Source organism: Echiichthys vipera, assembly GCF_963691815.1.
Source record: "Echiichthys vipera genome assembly, chromosome: 20".
NCBI classification, from domain to species: domain Eukaryota; kingdom Metazoa; phylum Chordata; class Actinopteri; order Perciformes; family Trachinidae; genus Echiichthys; species Echiichthys vipera.
The window spans coordinates 15,692,461-15,718,424 of NC_139845.1; the positions used below are offsets into that span (position 1 = coordinate 15,692,461).

At 41.7% G+C, this 25,964-nt stretch overlaps 1 protein-coding gene across 1 annotated transcript in view; it reads right to left on the minus strand.

The window, feature by feature from the left end:
• Positions 1 to 25,964, minus strand: part of LOC310962847 (kinesin-like protein KIF21A) — a 39,415-nt gene that overhangs the window by 10,591 nt on the left and 2,860 nt on the right. The window contains exons 2-19 of the mRNA XM_083935445.1: positions 10,362 to 10,584; positions 8,139 to 8,321; positions 7,543 to 7,692; positions 7,164 to 7,298; positions 6,826 to 6,990; positions 6,321 to 6,436; positions 5,867 to 6,062; positions 5,556 to 5,745; positions 4,256 to 4,319; positions 3,915 to 4,121; positions 2,562 to 2,619; positions 2,349 to 2,460; positions 2,061 to 2,249; positions 1,725 to 1,924; positions 1,539 to 1,646; positions 729 to 797; positions 502 to 647; positions 270 to 414 (exon numbers count right to left, since the gene is read on the minus strand). Of these exons, the coding sequence (XP_083791571.1) occupies positions 270 to 414; positions 502 to 647; positions 729 to 797; positions 1,539 to 1,646; positions 1,725 to 1,924; positions 2,061 to 2,249; positions 2,349 to 2,460; positions 2,562 to 2,619; positions 3,915 to 4,121; positions 4,256 to 4,319; positions 5,556 to 5,745; positions 5,867 to 6,062; positions 6,321 to 6,436; positions 6,826 to 6,990; positions 7,164 to 7,298; positions 7,543 to 7,692; positions 8,139 to 8,321; positions 10,362 to 10,584 (2,656 nt within the window). The remainder of the gene's footprint in view (positions 1 to 269; positions 415 to 501; positions 648 to 728; positions 798 to 1,538; positions 1,647 to 1,724; positions 1,925 to 2,060; positions 2,250 to 2,348; positions 2,461 to 2,561; positions 2,620 to 3,914; positions 4,122 to 4,255; positions 4,320 to 5,555; positions 5,746 to 5,866; positions 6,063 to 6,320; positions 6,437 to 6,825; positions 6,991 to 7,163; positions 7,299 to 7,542; positions 7,693 to 8,138; positions 8,322 to 10,361; positions 10,585 to 25,964) is intronic.

Consider the following 25,964-nt stretch of genomic DNA (forward strand, 5'->3'; position numbering starts at 1 on the left):
TTCTAGGTTTTGGGTTATTGGAAATAGAGTTCAATTTACAATTATGTACTGCAATGGCTGACATTTGTAATTTTATTACACAGGCCAGCAGCCGCCTTCCCAATTTAGCACTTGATTGGCTGAAAGACATGTGTGCTACATGAATCTCCTGCATATTTTCAAAGGATCACAGGCAAATATAATTTTACATTTACAGGAAAAAACATGGTTTCTTCTCTTCCTGCTTATTTTTCAGTAGCCATCTTGAATCTGATCACATCATGCTTTACCTTCAGTAGTCTGTTCATATCCGTCTCCATGTTAGAGATGGTCATCCTCTGCATGATGATGTCAGTGACACGTCTCTCCAGTGACTGCCATTTGGCCCTGGCTGTCCTGTTGAGGTAGATACTTCCCATCCGCACTGGTGAACTCCTGAGGGGAGAGATGTGGCTCTTTTAAAACTGTTTAAACACATACATAACTGTGTGATGCACATAAACACACTCAGATGAGCCACACCTGGCTCCATTGGCTGGGGACACTCCAGAGGTCTGCATCCTTCCTGGGGTGGCTCTATGTGACGGCTCGTGGAGAGGTTCAGGTAAGCTCACCTTCCTGCTCACCTTTCCAGACACGGGCCTCACCTGCCGCCTTAGTGCGGTTACCTGATACAATTCACAAAACAGAGAGTCATTTTGCATATTAGAGTGAAAGAATAAACCCGTCTATTTGACTCTGTATCTCACCTCTTCATTCTTCCTGCGAAGAATCAACTCCTGTTGTCTTTTTTGGGCCTCCATTTGTTTTAGTTGGTGCTATAAGATGAAAAGAAACAGTGCGAAAGTGAAAGGTTGGTAAACTAGTTGTATCTTTGAGTTAACGTGGGTCTTCTCTTGAATATATCTTTGCTTATGTGTGAAATAAAAAAAACCCTAGAGATCATTTTGCGATGGGATCACACCAGCTATGACAACACTCAGGCCAGGGGTGTAAAGTGGTGGGGCAACGACCCCTTCCGTACTTCCTATCCCCCTACTTCAGCGGCCTTGCTCGGGCTACACCCATCTTTGAACTCTGACCTTCATTTAGCACAAAGACTAGAGACAGGGAGAAACAGCTAACCTGACTCTGTCCAAATGTAACAAAAAAAGCACCTCTAGAGCAACCACTAGTTTTACGCAGAGATGAGTTCTTTAACTACAACTACACTGCCAAGGCCCCTTCCCTCCTTTCCTATGCTCCTGCTTCTGCTCGCTTTGCTTAGATCACAGCCGTTTTCAAGCTCTGCCTTGATTTTGATCTCAACTACACACCTATAACATCTGTATCTTGCACGGTTGCACACTATTGCACCTGGCAAAATACGCAAAAACACCCCTGTGGTAGTTCCCACTACTATATGTGTCTCCACACACACACACACACACGCACACGCACACGCACACGCACACGCACACGCACACGCACCCCACCAGTGTTGCTGTCTCAACTGGTAATAAAAGTACCATAGCAAATAAAATGTAAGAATGATTCAAATTGAATTCTAGCCCTCTCACCTCAGCCCTGCGGTGGTCTTTCTTCAGAGAGGCGATCTCCCTGTTCCTCCTGCACTCAGTGGCTCTGTTTCTCTCCTGCTGCTCCTTCATCTGACGCATCAGCACCACCTGGTGGAAAAATACAATCAATCAGCACTGCAACAAGAAGTGTGAAAGTGGAAAAAATCACACGACCTAATCATTTACCTTAGTCTTCTTCATCTCGGTCACATCTAGCTGGAGTTTTTTGAGCTGCTTCTCGTACTGCGACTGGTTCTTCAGCAGGCGGGCGTGCTCCTTCTGAGCCGAATGGAGCTTCTGGAGCTCTTTGTTCATGGAGCTCAGCTTCCTTTCATACTCCACTTTGATCTTCTTGGCCTTCTCCTCCGTACCTGTCTCCACTGAACCTGCAGATGATCAAGGAAAACAAATAAGCCTTTCATTTGGTTTTGTTCTTGTTTTGTTCTTCTAGATTCCTTGATCTAGGTACCAGTTACAATGCATATTACTGAAGTCAAGTATGTGTTTGCATGTCTCACTCACCCATATTATGCAGCACTTTGTCCCTCTCCAGCTGTGTGTCTCTGATCTTGTTCTGCAGCATCGTCAGCTTCTGTTCGTACTGCTGTTTGAGAGTGTGCAGACGCCGCTGGCTGTTCTCCAGCTCATCTATCAATTTCTGCTTGATGGCGATCTCGCAGGTGATGTTGGCCAGGTCGGCCTGGACGTTCTCTGTGCACAAACACATCATTATATCCCAATGCCTCTTCTATTTCAGTACCTACTATGAATGCTGTGTGCACTGGCTTGTCTTGCTCTGGCTTATTTTACCTTTCTCCTCCAATTCTTCAGAGTCAGACTCGTCGGAGGTCTCGTCTCCTACCATGTCAAAATCCTCTTCCTCTCCATCTGCATCCTCGCCTTCTTCGTGGTCGCTGCCCTCCTGTCAGCATACAAGCACACACATGAAGAAGACAAGAAAAAAAGTACATACCTCAAAATGTGCAACCTTTAAATAGCAATCCTGATGTGATGATTCTCCACCTCTGCCTCCTCGGTGACTCGCTCATGGTCGTTGTCTGGCACTTCCTCTTTGACGACACTGAAAGAGGAAAAGGCTGTTAGCCAGCTCCTGACAGAGTTCTTATTCTGGAGATCAAATCAAATTACAACAAGGATGGGTAAAGTTCACATGCAAGTGATTATACAATTGATCACATCAGGAGCAATGTATTAATGAATGATTTCACTGGGATTGCAAAAGGGTGCAACATTAATGATATAATGGGAAAGGCAAAAATGATCACGATTAACGGTTATTAATACAAACTGATTTCATTCTAAGAAGGGCAGCCACACACTTCTAAGATTTGTTGACCAAATTCTACAATCGTCATAAAAACTTAATTATTGTCAAACTCCAATTTTCACCCTTTTTTTTAAGGTTGAAACACTCATGATAATATCTGATCAACACCTTTCTGTGTGCAGTGAAGAGCAAAAAAGAGACGGAACAGAGGGTTAAGAGGAAGAGGTTAAAATATCTGCTTTCATCCAGACCTCTGGGCCCAGAAGAAGTTAGAAATGTTACTTTGGGAAGGGAGATTTAGGTTCTGATGTAGATTAAAAATCAACTGAAATCCTTTCATTACTTGGTGTATTTCAATCTCAGCACAAAAGCACATAATTTGCACTCAGATTTGACCCAATCCTGGGTGGGATGTAGCAAACCTGGTGGGTTCAACCTCCTGGTGGGGATTCTCCTCAAATCGCCTTAGTCTTTGGAGAAAAAAATGGAAGGATATGGGTGAGGATGGTGAGGTGAGGAGGAGGTAGAGGGGGCAGGCAGGCCACAGAAGTCGGGGCACGTGAGGGAATATTACAAGATAAGAGAAAGACAGAGAGTGAGAGCAGCAAGAAAGGCTGTGCGAGTGCAGAGACTCACAAAAACCCAGGGTGTTCGAATGATGAACACCGCTTGTGGAGATGCAGATGACAAACAGATTTCACTTTCAAAAAAATCTGCTTAAGACAACTATCAGATCGCAATTTTAATTATTCACTTCTAATGTGCAATGATCAGCGCGCCAGAACTCGACAGAGAGCCAAGATCATCTTTTCTAAATCCACCCTTCATTCCAATAAAGAAACATCAGGGTGTAAACTGCTAAGGCAGGAAGCCAGGAGATAATTACCCACAACACACCAGGCCAACTGCCTCATTGTGGCAACAATCATGAAGACTCGACCTTTTCCCTCTCTACACAATGCTTCTGTCATTCTAATTCCCCTTATTCTCAAGATTCAGTACTAATCTAATTGTTTTTGTAGCATTGATATGATCCATAACCGAAATTTCGTCATATCAAAAACAAGTGTATCAGACCTATGACATACCTCTTCTTCTTCTTCCTCTCCTTCTTCTTGAGTTTCTCCAGGCTCTTCTTGGCCATCTCGATGACGTCGCTGGCCTCCTTCTCCGGGGCGAGCAGGGCCGGGGAAAAGGAGCGTCCGGGGCCGCCGTACAGCGAAGAGCGCGTGGAGGCCCGAGACAAACTCTTCCTGAGATTCTCGTTCACGGCTTCGCTTTCAAGAAGTTTAGCCCTGAGACAGGGGGAAGGTTACAGTCACAGTTATAACTGTCACATGGCATGAACAAATGCTTTTAATTGTTTTAAATGGCTGCTTATTAAATGATAATAATACTAAAATAAATGAAAAACGTGATCACCACTTACCTGAGCTCCTCGATTTCTTTGATGTAGTTCTGGATCATGTTCCCAATCTCTTCATTGCCTTCACCTAAGAGCAGGTGCATTACTTTAGCTTTAAAGAGGAAATTTTATACTATATTTCCAGGTTCAATCTTGGATTTTGGCTTTCTACAAGAACATACAGTATTTATATGCTCTGATGTTCAAAAACACATTATTTTTCTCAAACTGTTTGTCTGAATATACCTGTATTCCCCCTCTGTCTGAAACACACTTTAGTGCTTGTCTCTTTAAGTCCCCCTCCCAAAAAAGCCCAGTCTGCTCTGATTGGCCAGCCTTTTCTATCTATATGTAGTATTGTTGTGATATCCCAACCATATGGAAGTCCTCAGGGCTTCTATAAAGGTACTGTTTCCGTATATGGGCTCAAAGCAGTTTTACGTAGATTGAGCATTATATACACAGTATTTATATCATATAGCACCTCAGCCTGCTTTATTATTATTTTTTTGTTACATACAATACCTTCCCTACAAAGCTACTCTATTCTTACACTAATTCTTTAACATGTTTTTCAGAAATGGTGGACTAATTTCAGGTAGCGCCAATAACAGGTCAAAAATTGAATTTATCCAATACTAAAAAAGAATGTAGGCCTACTTTGTGTTTAGTGCTTATGAGCAAATGTTTGCAGGCTTACTCGTTTAATTAAAATGGTGGACACTGTTAACAAACCTGCTAAACTTCAGCATGTTAGCATAAGAGGTTTAGCTTGATTCACCAATGAGCAGAGCAGCTAGCGTGGCTTTACACTCTTGTTAAAACAGTAAACCAAATGGTTTACTGTACTTAAGACCATGTTCAACCACCATTAAAACAATATTTTAAAAAAATACAGAAAATTACATTGTATTTTTTTTTTTAAGTCTGGTAACAGAGAGCAAGGGTTTAAAAATGTGCTTGCTAATCTGAGCAGCTAAATTAATTCTGAAGTACTTAGTTCAGTAGCCGGAGCAACAATAGCCTACTACATCTTTTGTACTACTTTATTATTTAATAGTAGGCCAAGAATGTGACGGTACTGATATGCAGGGCGATTTTCATGAACATGCAACGGAACTAGCTTTCTCTTAAGGTTGTCTCAAAAGTTATACTGTACTGTGAGCTAAGTAGAACAAGCTAAAAAGTGATCGACCTCAATTGCAAAAAAAAAGAAAAACCCTAACACACAACCACAACAAATACATATAGGAATGTGTTTTGCTAATGAGCTAATGTAGTTACACACTATGTCAGTACAGATAGTAATGGGTGTATTGCCCACCTGCTTTAGCCAGGACCTGGTTGACCTGGTCACTGAGGATCTGTGTGAGCCTGGCTCTCTGGGCATCGATGGTCTCCTGCATGGCCTTCACTCTCACCCTCAGGTTGTTGTTCTCTGTTTGCAGCATGGAGTTCTCATGGACCAAGTCGTTGATGCCCTCCATGCCATCTTCACCCACCAAACGCTTCCCCTAAGCATCAGGAAGGGTGGTTTAATATATCGTGAAACATTTTTCTTCCGCGCTGATTTCATTTTACTCTGTTTCTCTTATTCCATCTACTATCCTCCCTCCTTTCCTTCTGCCTTCTTACCGTCTTGTACTCCATCAGCTCCATCTGCAGTCGGGCTATTTCTGTCCTCAGGGCGCTGATCTGCTGGCTGGCTTTGTCCTGGTTCACCATCACCTTGTTCTTAATGTTTCGGGCTCTGTTGGCGTACTTCAGAGTGTTTAAGGTCTCCATGAAGTCCCGGTCCGAGGGGCTGATACAGGCGATCATCACCGTTTGACTTGAGAACGCACAGATGAAGAACAATGACTGGTTGCAATGACTACTCTGTAAAACGAATAAGTTCTTTTTGCACTAATTTATGCTTTTAAAATCGGACTAGGTTTATTTAATATTAAAAGCTCTCTATTGGTTGAAACTGGTGGCACTTCTGGCCACAGCTTAATCACTGATTTCAAAGCAGGTACGTCAACTTTTGCAGCATTGAAATACTTGGTCGATGATCCATAGTCAAAGGTATACATCCATGTTTACAAACCTGTTGCCACCAAGTGAGTCCTGTAACAGCCGGGTCAGTTTGGAGTCTCTATAAGGCACGTGAGTGGAACGCTTACTCCTGTCTCCCAGAGCACTAATGACGTTTCCCAAAGCAAGCTGAGGTGAGGCAGGGAAAAACGACGACGATGTTTAGGATTGGATGTTAGAGGGCAAAATTCCAGGACTTAATGAAATAAGTGAAAAACACCATTCATTTGTACTTGAGTGAAGCTTTAAATAATGACACTTGTGTAAGGGAAATAAATGATATATGCAGTTCATGATCTGGCCACCTGGGGGCTCTCTTCCTCCACTAAATCAACTGAAAATGGTGAAATGTGCAATTTGTAGAATGAGTTTTATCACCCTATTAAGGAAAAAGACAATTTTGAAATGCATTTAATCTATAATAGAACAAATGCATAATACAGTGCATGACTTTGACTGCACTTCACTGCGTAATATAAAATGTCTAATGCAGACTCAGACATGTTTAGTTTCCTTACCAGCCCACAGTTGATGGAGATGCCCTCTTTAGCTCTGTCACCTGTCGCTCCAGTTCTCTTCAGTCTCTCAGAACCAGCCAGGTCCACAAAGTGGAACTTGGCCGTCAGCGTCTCAAACTCATTAATATCGGAGTCGTTAGCTAGACGGTTGTCTGTTACATTATCCTGGAAGCGGAATAAAGGAATGCAAAATAAATACGAGGGGATATGCTTTTTTTTTTTGGCAAATGCTACAATTTAAGGGTTTGATTGTGAAACGATGATCATCTGAATTGAGCAAAACATCAGTATCATTTCCTGGCGGCAGAGATCGACTGCTGTGTGTTTAGAGTACGTACGTCATTATCAGAAGAGCAGACTCGAACTTGACACAGGTGGATGGTGAAGATGGCGTGGGAGCGCGAACTGGAGGCGTTCATCTGAGTGCTGGCGGTGGTGCGAGACAGAGCGCCCAGCTTCAGACACTGAATCATCTGTTAGAGGAGAAATGAGGAGAGCAAAGGGAAGGAGAGGTGGTAGGAAAAACGAAAAAAACACATCTTTGGGTAAATTGTCCCTTTAATACCATAGTGGCAGTCTGGAGTATCAAACCATTTCAGAATAAGTTTATTAATATGGGATTATACTGATAAATAATGCCACTTCTCAATAAATATAACTAAAAAGCTGTACAAACATGGTGTAGCTGCAGAAGGAAACAGTCTTGCGGGTGCTGACCTCAGCTGCGGTGGTGACAGTGCGAGTGGTGACCCCCACAGTGTAGATGCCTCCATTGGCGTCCTCGTGGATTTTGATGTTGGATCTCTGCTTCCTGGCCTCAATGTCTCGCGTCGAGTCGAACAAGTCAAGCACCTCCTCGTTGTACAACTGGAGAGTTTCATAAATAAAAAAACAGGAGAAAATAGATAAAACACATATTATTGCACGTAATTACTCCATCATCAGCGCTGTCACTTGCCATACCTTCAGAACTCATGGTTCCCTCTCAGCTGCTTCCTCACCAGCTGCCACTAGTCGGCAGTTAAAAATATAGCCGAGAGCTGACCACAGAGGCAGACTAATGACAGTTTAATGGCTGTAGGGTCATCTGGATGCTTTAACAACCTAAAACCCCTTCACCCTCTGCTGACCTTTGACCTCTTGCTGTCTGCATGCTCTAGCTTCATCTAACTAATGGACTTTAAGAAGACTGGATGTCTTTATTGTTTAGTTTAGACTGAATGCTTATAATTGCATCTGATTTTGCAACAAAAACATTCATATCTGTGTTTAAATCCTATGAAATTGTCAAATTTGCGTCTGTGTTTCTGCACCTCCAGGAACTGCGCGTTGATCTTGAACTCGGGGACAGGCCTGCCCTGCTCGGTGGCGGCCTGTCTGCGCTCCTCGATCCCTCTGAACAGGTGGTTGACGGCCCGGGGGATGATACCAAGCTCATCCTCGTCGATGTCGACGCCGAAGCCGGTTCCCATGGTGTAGGTCTTCCCCGAACCTGTCTGGACACGGAGGAGAGGACAAAAGTCATCAGTTGCTTCACTAAACTGGAATACAAGTCTATTTCAGCTGTTGTCATGTGTCGTGTAGTTTTTTTTTTTCTATGGATTTAAAAAAAATGCATGTTGGGTTTCCAATCATTAAACCATTCAAGTTTCTGGGACTCAGAGGTTGGGGTGCAGCTCTGAGTAGTTTTTCCAAGGGGGGGTCAGAGGGGATGGGGTGGTTGTCGTGGTGACTAAAAGAGGAATGCAACATTGAGCTCAAATTCACACGTCACCCCTCTCCTTCTTGTCGAAACGCCTGAAAGAGACTATGACAGGAGTGTATGTGTGTCTGAGTTTGTGGTGATACATGAGGGAGTGTGTGTGAGAGAGACAGTGTGTGTGTGTGTGTAAGTCGGTTTTATTCTATGAGACCACACCTGTGTGTTTACTACGTTTGTGCACATGCTCCTCTGTGTGTGTGTGTGTGTGTGCGTGTGCGTGTGCGTGTGTGTGTGTGTGTGTGTGTGTGTGTCCTCCACTGCGCCTTGTGAAAGGCTCTTTGACAGGAATACAAGGGCTGCAGGAACAATGTGAGGAGAGTATAATGAACAGAAAGAAGACGAGCGGAGGGGAAGATTAAGTTTGAATGCCGTAGTTGTGGACGCTGTGTGAGAGAGAAATGAAAAGCACGAAGTTTCCTCTTACTCTCTTTCTCTCTCAGTGTACATTTCAGTCTAGACGAGATGCAATAAAGGCTAATAGAAATTGCTTTTATCCAATAGGCTTTGATGTTTGATGCACCTGCTTTTGCTTCTTCTATTATCACTGAACAGGCCTTTTGGACCGCACAGTCCAAAAATATAAATAGCCACAATGTCTCCAGTACAACAAGACATTTGTTGATGGACTTATTGTCTTTGTAACTTAAATGATGGACTTGAGGACTGTGAGGGTAAGGGAGTGATAGGGAAAACAGCATTTTGCACGGCTGAATTGCTTTGCATTACAAATGTCTTAAAGCGCCATGTGCTGATGTGTGGGGAATAACACAAATACGTCCTAACAAGTGACAATGTGGACTAGCTGTGAGTTTCCCTTCAACTCTCTGCAACGCATAGGTGTACAAATGTGTAAAACAGTGTTTTTTTCCATTTCCGTGTTACAGTTTAAATACATTTCCTGAAAATATGACCCATTTTCTCAAAACTCTTAAGCACAAAACTGAAAAGAGTTAACCATCGTGTCAAAACGCCCCACACACACTCAAAATCATATTCCATCTTCTCAAAACTGATTATTTCCACCAAAATGAAATATATTTTACAGAGCGTCAAATACACACTGTAGTGATCAATTCAAAACACTACAATCTTGATACTGTTTACATATTTTGGCTTCATGAGGCCATGTTACCTGCAAACATGTATAAAATTGTGTAGAAATGTTTTCCTTTTCCTCCTTTTTTAAAGTTCATGGTACATACAGTATAATGAATGTTGCCTTATTGTAATACAATACTGTAAACACATTATCTAAATATTGCATTGACACACTCATGACATTTGTCTATTCAATGAGCTCCAATTGGGCTAAACTCATACTATCTTCCCAGAGTCCGACTGTAAACTTAAAATCCTTCTCCCAGCACCTAATGTCTCTCAATTATGTTTTAACTTTGCAACTTTGGTATGAGGTAAAGCAATCTGTTTACACTCTGCAGTGATTGGATAATAAACTCCTTCTAACTTGCTCTCTCAGGCTAATTTATCAGAGCCGATATAAAGCTGCGGTGGTGAGGGCAGGTTGGAACATGTCAGCTGATAATGCACTGACAGAGCTGGTGCAGCTGTGAGGCCTGTTCTCTCCCTTATTACTGGTCTGATGATATGAAATGAAATCAGCTTCATATCACATGCTGTCATAAATCTCCCTGGAAGAAGCTCCCTCCCCTGGAGCGGTGCAAAGTGGAAAAAAACGTCAGCGAATGTGAATGTGTGAGCATTTTGGGTGTATGTTCTGATCCGAAAGCAAAGAGACCAGCCCCCTCTGACTGACCTGTCCGTATGCAAAGATAGTGGCGTTGTAGCCCTCGAAGCAGCCTTCAATGAGGCTCTCGGTGCAGTGGGTGTAGATGCTTTCCTGCTGGGTGCTTATGTCGAAGACGTGGTCATAGGTGAAGGCCTTGTCTTTACCCAGGACCACCTGAGGCTCCCCGGGCATCACGTACGTACAGATGTGGCAGCCCTCGATCTTCTCTTTGGCCAGCTGAGGGCGGATCCTGGTAGACAGAAGGAGACAGAGATTTTAAACTGCTCTTAAAGGGATTTTTTTCTGTTATCCAAGGTAGGGCTGCAGGATATGAGGAAAATATGTGCTATGCAATAACATTGTTGTATAACATGATAACAATATTAAAGTGTACTGAGCTCTGCCGTTTTGCTGCTTTCAGTATGAAAGTTGCTGAAAAAGGACAAATTGCTTGTTATATTAAAAAATATTTAAAAAAAAACTGAACTGAATACCATTAAAAAAATGATAGTTACATTTTAAAGTGCACTCTTGCAATGTGCTTATTGCACAAGTCGACATCTGAGGGCGATAAACTATTTCTAGTGCAGCCCTAATCAAACGCCGACTGATGCTTTAAAATTGTAATCTGTAAGATTTTCATCTAGTTATTTGCCTATTAAGTTACTATCGATCAAAGAGTGAGTTAAAGACAATGGTGATTGTTGTATTTGTCGCTTTGCCGAGAAATACGATCTCAGTGTCTGTGGCGACTATCCCGCGCTTAAATCAAATGCGCCGCACAGTTAGTGACGCTTCCTTCCCCCTTCTCTCTTCAGACCACCTGTGAGTGTGGGCCATGTGAAGGCCTCACACTGCATCCCAAGCCCCCACCACAGCAACTTCCTGATTAATCCAATATGGAAGTGCCAAAAATTGCAGTTCTCAGAGTGGTAGTAGTTTGCACAATAGAGCAATTTCTCGTTGACCCCCGTGTTAAATAGGCCATTTTCACAGCATTATTACACCTTTTTAAGGCCTGCCTCTTGAGTGACAGCTAGCCGCTGGCCCTCACTTTTCCTCGGAGGTATACGTCAGCCAGATGGACGTACCTCCCTCCCCACAATGTCACATCAATGCCCTTTTTGGTAAAAGGAAATGAGGCGGAGTTAAAGTCTGACAAGATGGAGACTCCCATGGGTGAGTACGATTGGATCAAGTTGAGAGAACAAACTTCGACGGGTATGCTACGTCCATTTTTTATACAGTCTCTGGCTGCATCGCGCAGATGAGAACTGCCAATCTACTGAAATCATACAGTCAATACTGTTCGGTTTCCAAAGGAACTCTGGGAGATGAAGCCCCAGAGGCGCGCCTGTAATTACATCTTACCGCCAAAGGGGCAGCTAGAAACAAGGTATCTCAATTCTTATGGATTACAACTTTAAAGTGAGATAAAGGCAAGACGCAGCCCTGTCTAAAAAAAATCTTAAATCCTTTATACAAAAACTACAATGTGAGGTGCTGGCAAGTCATCCAGAAATCAGAAATCTAACAAGAGTTAGATCGATAAACTGACAGCCCTACAGCTACATCAAGGCTAAAAATCAAGCCCTTTCAATGACATTTCCTAATCAATATCAAACTACGTTTAAAGCCTCAGTTGTTGTTTTTTAATTCACAGACTTCCCAGATTGTCAAGGGCCTTGGCAACTCTGGTCTGTGGATATGTGTTAATGTGTGTTCGTAAGAAAGAGGCAGAGCGGAGCCGTCAAGCATCTCAAATCTGATCAAGAATGACATGATTGATTTTAACAGGTCTGATGATAAAAATGTAGCTGACTGAAGACAGGTAATATTTTCACCAAGCTGCAAACAGATGAGTACTGCTACTGTGCAGTGTGCTTGCGTGTGTGAGAGAGGCCGTGCAGTGCCAGCACACTCTCCAGCAGCCACCATACACAGCACACTGCCCTCACTGTTCACGACAGAGGGCAGAGAGAGAGGGAGAGAGGGAGAGAGGGAGAGAGAGAGAGAGAGAGAGAGAGAGAGTGAGAGGGAACTCTGGGTAAACAGTCCCACCCTGGATTTCATTAAGGAGTTGCTGTTTACTTTAGCGCAAATAAACACACAGTTATTACATCATTTCCTCCCATGATGCACCTCTGTCTCTCATCACTGAACGCACTGTCCACCTGAAGAGGAAGTGGAAATATTGGAGGCATACCAAGGAAATATTTGGACATATTGGGAGCATTAAAATATCTGAGATATATTTGCAGCTTTGACAGAAAAAATATAGAAGATTATATACAGCAAAAGATAATACTGAAACACTAGAAATAATATTGGGATAGGTATTTGAAAAAAAATGGAAATTTCCTGCTGGGATTACTTTTGTAAGTACATCTATTTCTCTAAGGTTACAGTCAGACTTAACCCAAATAAATGAATTACAAAGAAAAGATAATAACCAAGACACCTGAGAATCTCAGAGCAGTATCGTTATAAATGGCTGCTATTGTTGCTCTCTGCTGGCAGCAGTGTGAGAGAGAGACGACAGAAGACAATGTGGCGCTTGCATGCATTTTGTATTCTGCGTGCACTACTTTTGTGCGGGTGTTGCATTAAAAAAAGACTCACACACATTCATCACAGCGTCTATAGAGCTTCAGAATGGTCTGAAAGGATGGTCAGTGTGTGTGTGTGTGTGTGTGTGTGTGTGTGTGTGTGTGTGTGTGTGTGTGTGTGTGTGTGTGTGTGTGTGTGACATCAGACTCCAGCTATTTAGCAGACTCTATCTGGGATTACAACCCTGATGAAAAAAAAGAGGACAGAGCCAGGGAGGGACCAGTGGGTCCTGGCTCGAGGAGAAACACAGTCCAAGCTGCAGTAACCGTACACCTGCAGAGCATTACTGTCAGCTTTGCGTTATGGATTGATCGCCAAGGCGTATGAAACTAGTTGAAATGTGGGCATGATCTGTGATTACATAAATGAGCTTTGACAAAAGGATTTTCTCATTCTTTGTCATGATGTCTTTTATTATTATGACAAAACTGGAAAAATATTCTTGAAATGCAGGTAGCAGCCACCTTAAAAAAACATACCATAACTTGACAGTTGTCCAGATCACAAATCAACTAAGAATGTGGGGAAAATATAGAGCTTTCCATGGTTAGAAAAAAAATATATAAAAATTAAGATAGAATTTCACCCTGCTCCTAATTGTTGTTTGTTGCACTTCTCCATTGTGGGCCATATAACATTATAATAGATGATATCACATTTTTGAACCCGTGAAATTCCGGGAAAAGAAAGGAACCTTTATGTACAGAAGCTTTTAATCTCATGAGTGTAATCCTTTTAGTAATAACAATTCTGAGTTAGTAAATGATTGCCTATTTACGTTACTTGCTAGTATCAGTTTAGCCTTGTTTAGATACCTCCTGGATTATTTGGCTAAATTTTAGCTGCTAAATTGTCCACTATGATCAACAGCCAGTCGCCCTTAGTCTTTGGGCCGGTAACGTTACATTATCAAAGCTTTTTCTAAAAACAGAAGCCTGTTGCAAAGAAAAGGTTCTGAGAGTGGTGAGATTGAACCAAACCATTAAAGTTGTGGGCTTTAACACCAAAAAAAAAACAATAAAGACACAAAGTTCTGTAGATGAACTCCAGAGTCTCTGTGGGTTTGCCATCCCCAGTGCCCCCTTTCACATTAGACATAGCAATTTGACCCATCGTTAACATGGAAATATTAATCAGTGCAGCTTTTAGAAGTGCGCTCATTATAAAAACATACACAATGGAGGCTGTTCTAACTGACGTAACTGTAGCAGTCAGTGCGGTTAGGTCATCTGAGGAGGCTGTGATTTAATGGTAGGATGGTTTAGGGCATTACAGGAGAGGATCTGCATTAATCCCTTTGGCCACCTTCCCAAAACTTGACAGGGAGCCTTTACCGTAATCCTGTGCAACAATGGAGGCACTCACTACTGCTTACAGCAAAGGGCATTAAGTCACTGTGTCATTGTTCACTTCGGCAACTTGAAAGAAGTGTAACGAAATATTGACCATCAACCTGTCATATTTAGAAAATTTCAAAGACAGTGAAGTATTAGTAAGCAAGTCAACGGTTGCTCGTTCTACAGAAGAGCCACAGTAACAAGCCTGTACAACTGTAGCCCCATTTAGAATAAATGCCGAGTGTGTTCATCTCCACCGTGTGATACAATGTTTGTTTTGTGTGACATCCCCAGGGTCCTCCGTACATTCAGGGATAGACGGTTGGCGCTAAAGAGGAAAATGAAGGCTTTAGAAAATGTTAGAGATAAAAAGAAGGAACGCAGATGAAAAGAGAAAGAGACTAGACATAATGGTTACAGCCCAGACAAAACACTGATGACAATCTCTGCATTAGGAGGCCGCCACAGTCCACCCAGTCAAACAGACCTATTATCTGTCCGCGTAATGATGGTCTTTCACATAACATCCAAAGACCATCAGACAGAACAGGCTCAGCCTTCAGAAACTCTGCTGTTTTCTCTCACTAATTTAATTGTGACACAGTTTCCTTTAATGTAGAATACATAAATGTAAATTGGTTTAAAAGAAATGAAGAAGCCTTGAAGAAAATTTTAATCTTCTAACTAATGTCGCAATTCTGAAAAATCCCACATAGATTTCAAAGACAATGTTGTTTTTCCCCATGAATCACACCTACAATTCTGATGCAGTCTAAGGCTCTATTTATTTACATTTCTGAGCTTAATGCTAACGTCAGCATGCTAACATGCTCACAGAAACAGTGCTGGGAGTGAAGTGATTTTGGTGGAGAATTACACCCTCAATAGATTTTGACCCTGAAATTAATGAAAGACGACGGTAAACCGCTCTAGTCCTCCAAGGCACTACTTGCTCATCAGGATCAAATCTTTGTCACCTATTATCATTAATAATAAATATGAAACACAGGCAGCAATTACCTGAACATCTCCTAACTTGGCAAGTGTTGACAAGAAAATAGCAAAACAGAGTTCGGGATTAATTTGGGGTTCAGTGTCTTGCCCAAGGACACGTCAACACGGGGACTGGAGGAGCCAGGGATTGGGCCGCCGATCTTTCGATTAGTGGGTGACCCGCTCTACCTCCTAAGCCTCAGCCACTCAATAGTAGTATTTAGTTTGGTTTGTAAAATGGTAAATGCAAATGCAATGTGTTTTTTTAACTGGTTAAAACTATAGTTTATATATAAAGATGGATGCTTGACAGCTCCCCAAAAGTGAAGCCAAAACCCCTTTATCGCCCCCTTGTGGCCGGCTGCAGTATAGGTCATAAATCCTGCCCCCACACATGTTAGCAGATGGGACATGGGCTAAACTAAAAAGTCAAAGTACAACGTTTATTTTCCCAAAGATGGTTTCTGTCAGTTTAGGTAGGTTTTATCCCGCTGATGGATATTTGGTTTGGTTGGTTTGGTTTTAGTTATTTATTTGATGCTGTAAAAACATGGTGAAACGTCATGATTGACAGCTGTGACTGACTCGCAATTGGTCCAGCAGGTGTATGGGCGGGACTGGCACCGCTGGATCGCTACTGCACAGACTCTGGTTGCAAATTTAAAAGGGTGTAAATCCCAAGTTTGATGTTTGGACAACAAAACGAAATTTACTGATATCACAAAGTCTACCACAATATGATTTTGATTCAGGAGCCTGCGATCCATATGAGATTATATAATCTGCCTATTTAACACAATGAGTTACTGTTGATTATTTTATTACTGAACTCTTCCAAATATTAAAATGAAAAACAAACTTTTTAATACAAAAATAAAAAATGGGAATTTCAAAATAAAGGCAGATCTTAAAGACCAAGATCAATGTATTGTTATTCCACCTTAAAATTACTAGATGGCAGCACATGTTACCAAGATATTGTGGCTTCACTTTTGTATAGTGGAAGGAAGTGGAGACTAGTCTGTGGGTAGAACCGTCAAAACTGCTGCCTCCAGACAATTGATGTATTCCAGGTTGTGCATTATTATATTTCTGATTGTGTGTAACAGATCTCAAATAAGTCAGGTCTGTAGTAGTCTTACATTAATGATGTTTGAGCACTGTGGTACAATGGGCCTCTATTTTGGGTATTTTTTGGATGTGTATGTATTCACAACTAATAAAAGTTCTGGCATCACACGTCTCAGCTAACTGTAAACAGGTGAGGGAAAAGCTAGGTGCGAAGCGCGTCCTGCTGGTGTATTCTTAGTGGGACTGACTTTAGCTGTGATTATGATCTGGCAGGCTTCACTCTGGGGTTCAACCCAAAACACTCTTTTCTCCTGGCTGAATAAGGGCTGCCCTTCAGCACTGTGCAGACTTACAGTGCTAATCCACCTTCTAGAGTGACACACGCAGGCTCCTCAGAGACTGTGTCTCCAGGAAATTTAACTCTGCCACTTCCTAAATGTGCACAATCACACCCACACACATACGCAAACGCACTCGCACGCACACGCACATAGAAAAGCATGCCTCAACACTTTCCTACTCTTGCGGCTTCACTGTTTTGGGGAGTTGTTCACTAAATGTAATTAGGGTAGTAGTTATGTAACTACATTGTGCAGCAGCAGATAAATAAAGAATATGTGATTTGGATATTTTGTATTTTGCTTCTTTTGTTTTTTATATATTTGTGTTGTACAACTGTATATTGAAAAGATATTAGAGTAGTAAGAAGTAAAAGAGAGTAAAAAACAGTGTCAAAAAACAATTATTCCTGATACCGGATATCAAATGTGAAAATCCCCGTTCACAGGTGTACAGACCCCGCAAGGCCAAGTGAAACCTTTTGTGTAATAACTGCTCAACACATTAATCAGCTGTGACAGAATCAGCCAGTTGGAGGGAATGCTAAGAAGAAAACCCCTCAGAGGTTCCAGAGTGGAGAGGATTAGAGAGATACTTTTACATGGTGAATTTTAGAGTATTTGTCACCAGGCTCTTTGCATTACAACATGAAGGTTTGTGTAGTTTTAGCACTTAAATAAATACCTAATCCAGGAAGGATTGTGCAGGAGGTGGCCATTAGTTCAAAAACAACCCAAAACTCTAAGACATCATATTACCGAAGTTTGACTTCTTGGGAAATACGCTTATTCGCTGTCTTGATTTAGATGAGAGGATTGATATCAGTCTCACGGCTGCCTGTCTCATATGCAGCTGCTGGTTAGCTTAGCTTAGTATAAAGACTGGAAACGGGGAAAGCTAGCCTGGCTCTTTTCTAAGGTATCAAAACTTGCCAAGGACTTCAGGAAGCTACTACCGCTCAAGAAAATTTACACTTTGTTTTCTGTATGGATTAAACAATGAATTATACGTTCCTTTGAAAACTTTAGAGGTGCTTGTAGGCAGATATTTTGATCGCTATTTCCAGTCTATGAACTAAGCTAAGCTAACTGGGGAGTGTACCTATGTTCCCCGGGTCCTATGTTCCCCACTTTGTATGTGACCCTTTAAAAAAAAAAAAAAAAGTCTGATGTTCCCAGTTTCTCCCAAAAAAGGTCCTATGTTCCCCGCTTTGTTTGAGACCGGGGAACCGCTGTCTTTTTTCCACAATCAGTGCCGAATTCCCAGACCAAGGAACACAGGGATGACCCCAGTAACTGTTGACTAGGTCCAGTCACGGGAGCAAATAAGCACACTGCCTAAAATGTTGACCTAGCATTGATGAAAGCTACAATAATTCCTGATAAAAAAAAAACAATGGAAGCACATTTAGACCTACATTCTTGACCAAAATGTTAGCACTAGACCAGGGCTAGCTTGGTATGTTATGGACGGAGGTGTATATTAGTTTCTAAAAGAAAAGGCTAACTGTGCTAGCTTGTTGTTTATGCTGAAGTACTGGAAACTGAAATATAATTAGGCTACCATAAGTGGATGCCAGATGACTGAAGGTTAGTAATACTAAGAATGAAAAAGTTTAATTTCAGTATTGGTAAACCAGCTGTGGAAGAAACAGTGAATCAATTACTGAGCACAGAGGTTCAGTGGTTGGGTAAAACTTTAAGAGAACAGCTGCATGTAAACCGCAACCAACAAAAGACCACTGTTTTTGATCTAAATATATCTACAGATACAGAAGTAAACTTAGAAGCTCTTTAGTACGAGAAACTTCTGGATGGCATTGACTGATGTGATGAGTTTAAAGTGATGAGGTACAGTTCACTGAACCTTTCTTAAAGATGAAAGGGAAAAGCAAATAGTGTAGTCAAAGTACACTTATACCTATTCAAATACACACATAACATTACAGACAAAGACACACACAGAGGGGCTTTGTCAGCCTCTTCTCATGTGACAGGTCCTGTTAGGCTCCTGTTCTCAGTCTCATTACTGCGATTACAGCGACAGCCTGAGAAAAGGTGGACTCCTCAGACACACACACACACACACACACACACACACACACACACACACACACACACACACACACACACACACACACACACACACACACACACACACACACACACACACACACACACACACACACACACACACACACACACACACACACACACACACACACACACACACACACACACACACACACACACACACACACACACACACACACACACACACACGCTTGACCAGAAAAAAAACCCAGACATTGCACGCCTTAGGCCTGAATTTTGGAAGTTTCATTCTTAACTCGATATTAAAAACATTACAAAGAAACAGTGAAACTCTAGAAGGAAGTTAAAAAGATCTCAACCAGCAAAGTGTTGTGTTTAAGTCCGTATTCAAACTAACTCAAAAACACTGAAACACACAAAAACTATGTTTATTAAGTAGACAATGCCTGCAACATTTTTAATAAGACTTTGGCATTTTGAATTTTAAAATACATTTCATTTCAGAGACCATATTGTATTCTGATTTGGCAATGAGAGCAGCTTCCGTAGACTGTATAAAAAACAGACGTAGCCTCCACGTCAAGGTCCGTTTCTCAACTTGATCCAATCGTCCTCACCTACGGGAGCCGCCATCTTGTCAGATTTTGACTCCGCCTCATTTCCTCTTACCAAAAAACAGGCATTGATGTGACGTTGGGGGGGAGGGAGATACGTCCATCTGGCTGACGTATACCTCCGAGGAGAAGTGAGGGCCAGCTGCTAGCTGTCACTCAAGAGGCCACGCCCCTAATTATTCCTAAACTTTAACCTCCAATAAAATAAAAACTAGCCTGGTACAAAACAATTTCCCCCCCTAAGTGTTGTCATGGAGATATGACCTAAACATACAGCCTAGAATGTTTTTTAAACAGGTTTAATTATTCGTATTGGATAAACCAGGAAATCACTGTGGTTGGGGCTTGGTTTCAATCCAACATGATATATCACATATATCTGCAGATTACAGCCACGTCTACAATCATTTTGCCACAGATACAGCACAGTTTGTGCAATTTTTTCATAGCATAGGCACATATGTGTACATTAATTAAAGTTACTTTTAGTGCAATTTGAATAGATTTTAGACCAAGCTGTATACACAACACTGCACTGGCTATTATCAACCTGGAAACCGCTGTGGTGGGGCTTGACAGATACATAATATATAAATAAATACAATCATCCCCATCAGCATTACCCCTCTAATGACCTACAGTAATGATCAATAAGAAATCAGGAGATGCTGGTAAAAAAAAGATGAGTCAGTCCATCGGCACCATGCTGCTGATCTCATCCCTCCTGAGCACATCAATTGCTGACATCACTGATCCTGGCAATGAGCCAATCAAATCGCTCCCTAAAGATGCAGCCGGTCACTCTGCATCATCCCTGTCAACAAAGCCGACATTTCATTCCTACCTACCAAATCTAATCCTCTGTAATTAAATTTTTGGGCAAGTGTTGAGGTTCACGTCAAACGCTGTGTACAGCTGGGACAGGCAGCATCGAGTGATTCAGCAGAAGCAGAAAGGAACATCTGAGCCCACAAGGCAGCAGACAACAAGCCTCCTTTCTGCACATTTCAAACTACTACCAGCACACTGACTCACCACCTGACCTCGTCATGTAGAGTCCCGTATTTTTGGATATTTTCCTTTTCAGTTCAATTCTAGATTTGTTTCAATCTCATGTAAAATAATCTGTTTGCATCATAAATCACCTGCCATAGGCCCAGTTTACCCTGTACAATGAAAAAAAACACTAGACATTCTTCAAGATGGGTCTTTTATATTTCTTGAATTACCCTGATGTTGAGTTATAAGATCAGTTAAGATAAACTGTGTTAAGAAAATGTTAGAGGCAGCACGATTGGATACAAAGTCAATAGAAAGACACAGAGTGACGCAAATTTGCATTTTGGTAGTGGCGCAAACTGAGGCAAAGATGTGTCCACACAAGCTTGAATAAAATTGCGAAAATCCATCTCAGACACACTTGCTTCAATAACATAACATTCATCACGTAAAAAAAAGTTGAAGTAGTAACTGAGGCTAACCAGCTAAAGAATGTCTGAGTGTTTTTGATTAAGATATGAGTGGACATGAGCAGACTACGAACTCTGAGGTGCCTTTACTGTGTACTAATGCTATCGAACAGAGGTCAATGAGGGACCACACGCACACGCACACACACACAAACACAGCAGTCCTTTTTCTAGTCAAAGCTAAGCTCTGTTGAAGTGTATAACACTAAGAGGCTTTTCTCTATTCTTCAAGACTTTATGACTGTAAAAAAAAAAGATTGTACCACTGCAAGAACGCCTTCAGGTAAACCACCGTGACTTCCTTATATAACCACGCACGCACACGCACACGCACACGCACACGCACACGCACACAGTATATTTATATATATATTCCGTTGATTAATGGCCGCCCAGAGCAAGAGGATGAGTGCAGAGACATGGAAATGATTGAAAGATGTTTATAAAAGAAAAAAAAGACCTTCTGACACAAAGCCACTGCCACAATGAGCCACTACAACTCAGCAGGACAATCTTTCCATTGTCTGGCAGCTGCTCTTAACATCAAGAGTCAATCCATCGCATCAGCCTCTTCAGTGTACTTCTGTAAGCAGCAAGCTCAAACAAGTCTGCAACCTGTTAGAGGCTGAATACAGCCAAACTCTGCCCAGAAATGTGCAGCATTTAGAATCATAACGAAGGATGGATTATGTCTGCAGAAATGAGAGGCTGTGTCCATGACGTAATCCTGGAAATGATACAGAGTAACAAAACACTTTTTAAAGCAAGTTTTAAGTTAGGTTTGAAGTGTGCGAATGGGTAAATCTCTTAAATAATAATTTAGTTTTATTTAACAGAACGTTCCCTGACATTGGACCTAAGAAAAAATATACATGAATAAAAACAACAGATTACCAAAAATACATAGATAAATTATAAAATATATAGAGTAGAGTAAATAACCATAAGAACTGCTAAATATATGTTCATTCATATTTATTTACACACATGCAAATAACAGTAACACAACAGGACAAACAACTAGTATAAATAAAATTAAGCAAAAAAAGTTGGAATTCATTCAGATGTTAACATTTGCAGTGGAGCGGCTTCATTTAAATAAAAACACATCACAAGATCTAATTTGTTACAAATATCTTATTTCAGAATCATTATTATTAATATTACTATTATTATTCTAATAACAATATTAAAATATTACCTTCTCATCTTATTCACTAGTCTTATATATTTTACATCTTTTTACTTTTTATTTTGAAGCACATTGAGTCTGCGTCTGTCATATGAAACGTGCTATGAACTTGTCAAGAGCAGAAGGCTATGAATACTTAATAATTGATCTTCTTGTGATCTTTACAATAATATTAATATACTGTAATGTGTTTTGTTTATGTTCTGCAGTCAAATAATCTACAAAAAACATTTTTATCTCATTTTGTTATTTTCTCGTCACATAATTTTGCAAGTGATGATTCATGAGCATGTAAAATGTAAGATTACAAGCTCTACTTACTATTCAGAGTTACCACATTTGAAATGTATTCATAAGAGTGCAGATAGACTCTAAATAGAACTGTTTATTTCACCATATACCAAACTAATCATTTGTGCCAGTCTGTATGGATGTGAAGTTTTGCTCTTACAGTGGATTTCCATTCATTTTCTACATCCTTGATATTCCCGGGATCACAGGAAGTGATAAAGATACATGACAAAGACCTTGAATCTTGTCCTTTCTGTCAGAGTCCAGTGTGAAAACAGGTAGGCAGTGACGTCACAGAGTGCATTTGGGAATGAGGCCAGGAAAACTGGAGAAGGGTCAAGAGAGCCAGTAAGAGAAAAACAACTTCTGCTGAGTCAGGGTTCCTGTTTCCCCCATTCTCCCTCTCTCTTGTCTTGTCGTTTAGATGGCTGACTGACCGGTGTTCCCAGGGCCATCGTTGCACACACCATGGACCTTGAAAGGATCCGCGGTAACCGTGGTGACAGCTGAAACAAAGCTGCCATGGAGGGAATTCTGACTGGGTCACAGCTCTTACTGCTTCCTGGGTCAAAGGTCACTGGGCAGGAAGGAGGGAGAGGTTGGCAGTGGCAGAGGACGGTGGCTGTCAAGAGGGCTTTTGAGGATAACACACACACACACACACCACTGGCCTCCAGCACTGACACGGGCTTAATGACACTGTTCCTTTATGACAGGGGCGGTTTAGCCCACTCATGGCACACATGGGACATACCTGGTAAAAGCAGTGGAAAAGTAGGGAGAAATAAGTATCGCAAGAAAAAAAAGTTTGCATGAATGTATGATAGGAAGTGCAGAAAGTATGTTCTGAAAATAAAGCTACAGTAAACACGACTCTAAACTTTTATCAATAAAAAAAGATCCATATTGAATTAACCTCTGCTTGTGCTAGTCAGACAGAAGTTATTGAATATCTCAGTAACTGCGATAGCACACGGAAGCAGCTGGCAGATGGCTTGCAGCATGCTTTGCTTTGTGTCTCAGTTCACTTGGGTTGGTTCATGCATATTTATCACAAATATGCCTGGATGCAACACACACACACACACACACACACACACACACACACACACACACACACACACACACACACACACACACACACACACACACACACACACACACACACACACACACACACACACACACACACACACACACACACACACACACACACACACACACACACACACACACACACACACACACACACACACACACACACACACACACACACACACACACACACACACACCTTTTGAATCATGGCAGCAGGCGCACAGCCTTTGCCCTCAAACATAATCCACAAAGGTCAAGGAGGTGGGACTTGTGTCTGACAGACACCTGAGAGGAGCCAATAGGAGTTAGCAGGGACGATCATTTAAAAGATTGCAATACCATTACCAATAGAGTACTTTTTATTTTTTTCAACTTCATTTGATACCCATCACGTATGTTCAGTTGCATAAAATGCCCCCAGTACTCCTTTTGTTCAAATGATTTTTACACAAATACATTTGAAAGTGTTTAAATGTGCTCGGCTTTATCACACCACACCACGCATTTTGATTGTGGCATTAAATCAAAGAGCACTTGCATTGATTGGCTGCGAGCAAAACTATACGAAAAGTAACTTTTTTTCTTGATCTGGGTAGTAAAAGGATCGAAGACACTAATACAGGTATGGTTTGATTGTTCAAGTTTGTGTTGAAGTTGCGCACCCTCTGCGATTTTTTTAATTGTGCAGCCCTGGTCGATACCTTAAAAGGTATCCGGTACTGATAACCAGCCCTATGAGTTAGGCGACCTGGATATAAGTAAAGAAGTAAAGTAGCTGACTGCTAGGTCCAGTTTGCATTTTCAAACGTCCCAACAGATTCACTGTCTTGTGGAAGTGTAAACAACCAGATTTAGTATTAAAATAAGGATTAAAAATTACTTTCCAGCTTTCCACTTTCAAAAAGAAGAAGAATTCCTTTATTCATCCCGCAATGGGGAAATTCAATTTTCACTCTATTTTGTCACACACAGGCCCGAAATACACACACATGCACAGACAGGACCTATATACATGCAACTAATGGAGAGATGTTAGAGCGAGGGGGCTGCCAGTGACCGGCGCCCCGAGCAGTTGGGGGTTCGGTGCCTTGCTCAACAGCACCTCGGCAGAGCCCAGGAGATGAACTGGCGCCTCTCCAGCTACCAGTCCATGCTCCATTCATGGTCCACACAGGGACTCGAACCAGCGACCCTCCAGTTCCCAGCCAAGTCACCTATGGACTACTGCCGCCCAAAAAACACTAACTTATCTAATTGAAGATGCTACGGAATACAATACGAAACCTGACTCCTGACTGCTGGCTAATTCTGGCTGTAGGCTCTCAATTATTAAAGCTGCACCTCAAGTATATAGACATACTAATAAGTCACTTGAGTGGCTCCTTCAGGCAAAGAATGTACCATGACTTACTTCTTGGATGAATGGTTAACTTCCTGTATTGTATTGCTGGACTATGGTAGGAGATACAATTATGCACAAGCACACACATAAATGGGATGTTTCATAACCATATTATGGAAAGAGATCTGGAACAAATTCACAGGAAATAACCCCGAAAACACTAACCGTGTGTTTGTGCGTTTGCAGAATCATCCAACAATATGCTACTGGAGTGACCCATCTGTATGCGATCAGGCATGATCATCCTCAAAATCAGAGATGGCAGCACAGCACACACATCTAGTGCACTTCTACAGAGCAAAATAGACTTTTACGTTACATAGTTTTTCCAGTTATAAATCAAAATGACAAACTCCCAGAAACACCTTCCCTCTGTTCAGCCTCCAGACCCTTTTTCTTTCTTGTTGTGCCTCAAAAAAGAAAGAGACAGAAGCATTTCATCACTCTGGACATGTTGGGGTGGGGGATTAAGAACCTGCTAACAGACAGCATTAGCCTCACAGGCTGAGACAGGTGTTGGTTGGCAACCTACTAGCTGATTACCACACACACACACACACACACACACACACACACACACACACACACACACACACACACACACACACACACACACACACACACACACACACACACACACACACACACACACACACACACACACACACACACACACACACACACACACACACACACACACACACACACACACACACACACACACACACACACACACACACCTAACTAAACTATGACAGCGGGGCTTTCAGATGCTTTAAAAGTTCAGGCTCACCACAAGCTCTTAATAATTAGAATGTTACCACGGCGATTAATGGAGCCGCAAACACCCCCGTGGAGCTGCAGTTCGATGTTCAAAGGGGATCTGTCAGTTAAAGATTTCTGTAAAAACATAACAAAACAATCACGTTAGCTAGTGCGGAAGGATGTGTCTGCCGGCGTGTCGCTGTTAACGAGGCGGTCACTGAGACACCTTTAGAACACGGTGTTGACTTTTGTTGCGACGGTTTGCATTTCTTTCACCTGCTGTCACAATGAATTCAAAGGTTGTTTAATATGGCATTTTCCAGTGTATTCTTCTAGCCCATTTTCTCGTTGTTTTTGCTGTGAATTTAAGGCACGGAACATCTTGAAAAGTATCT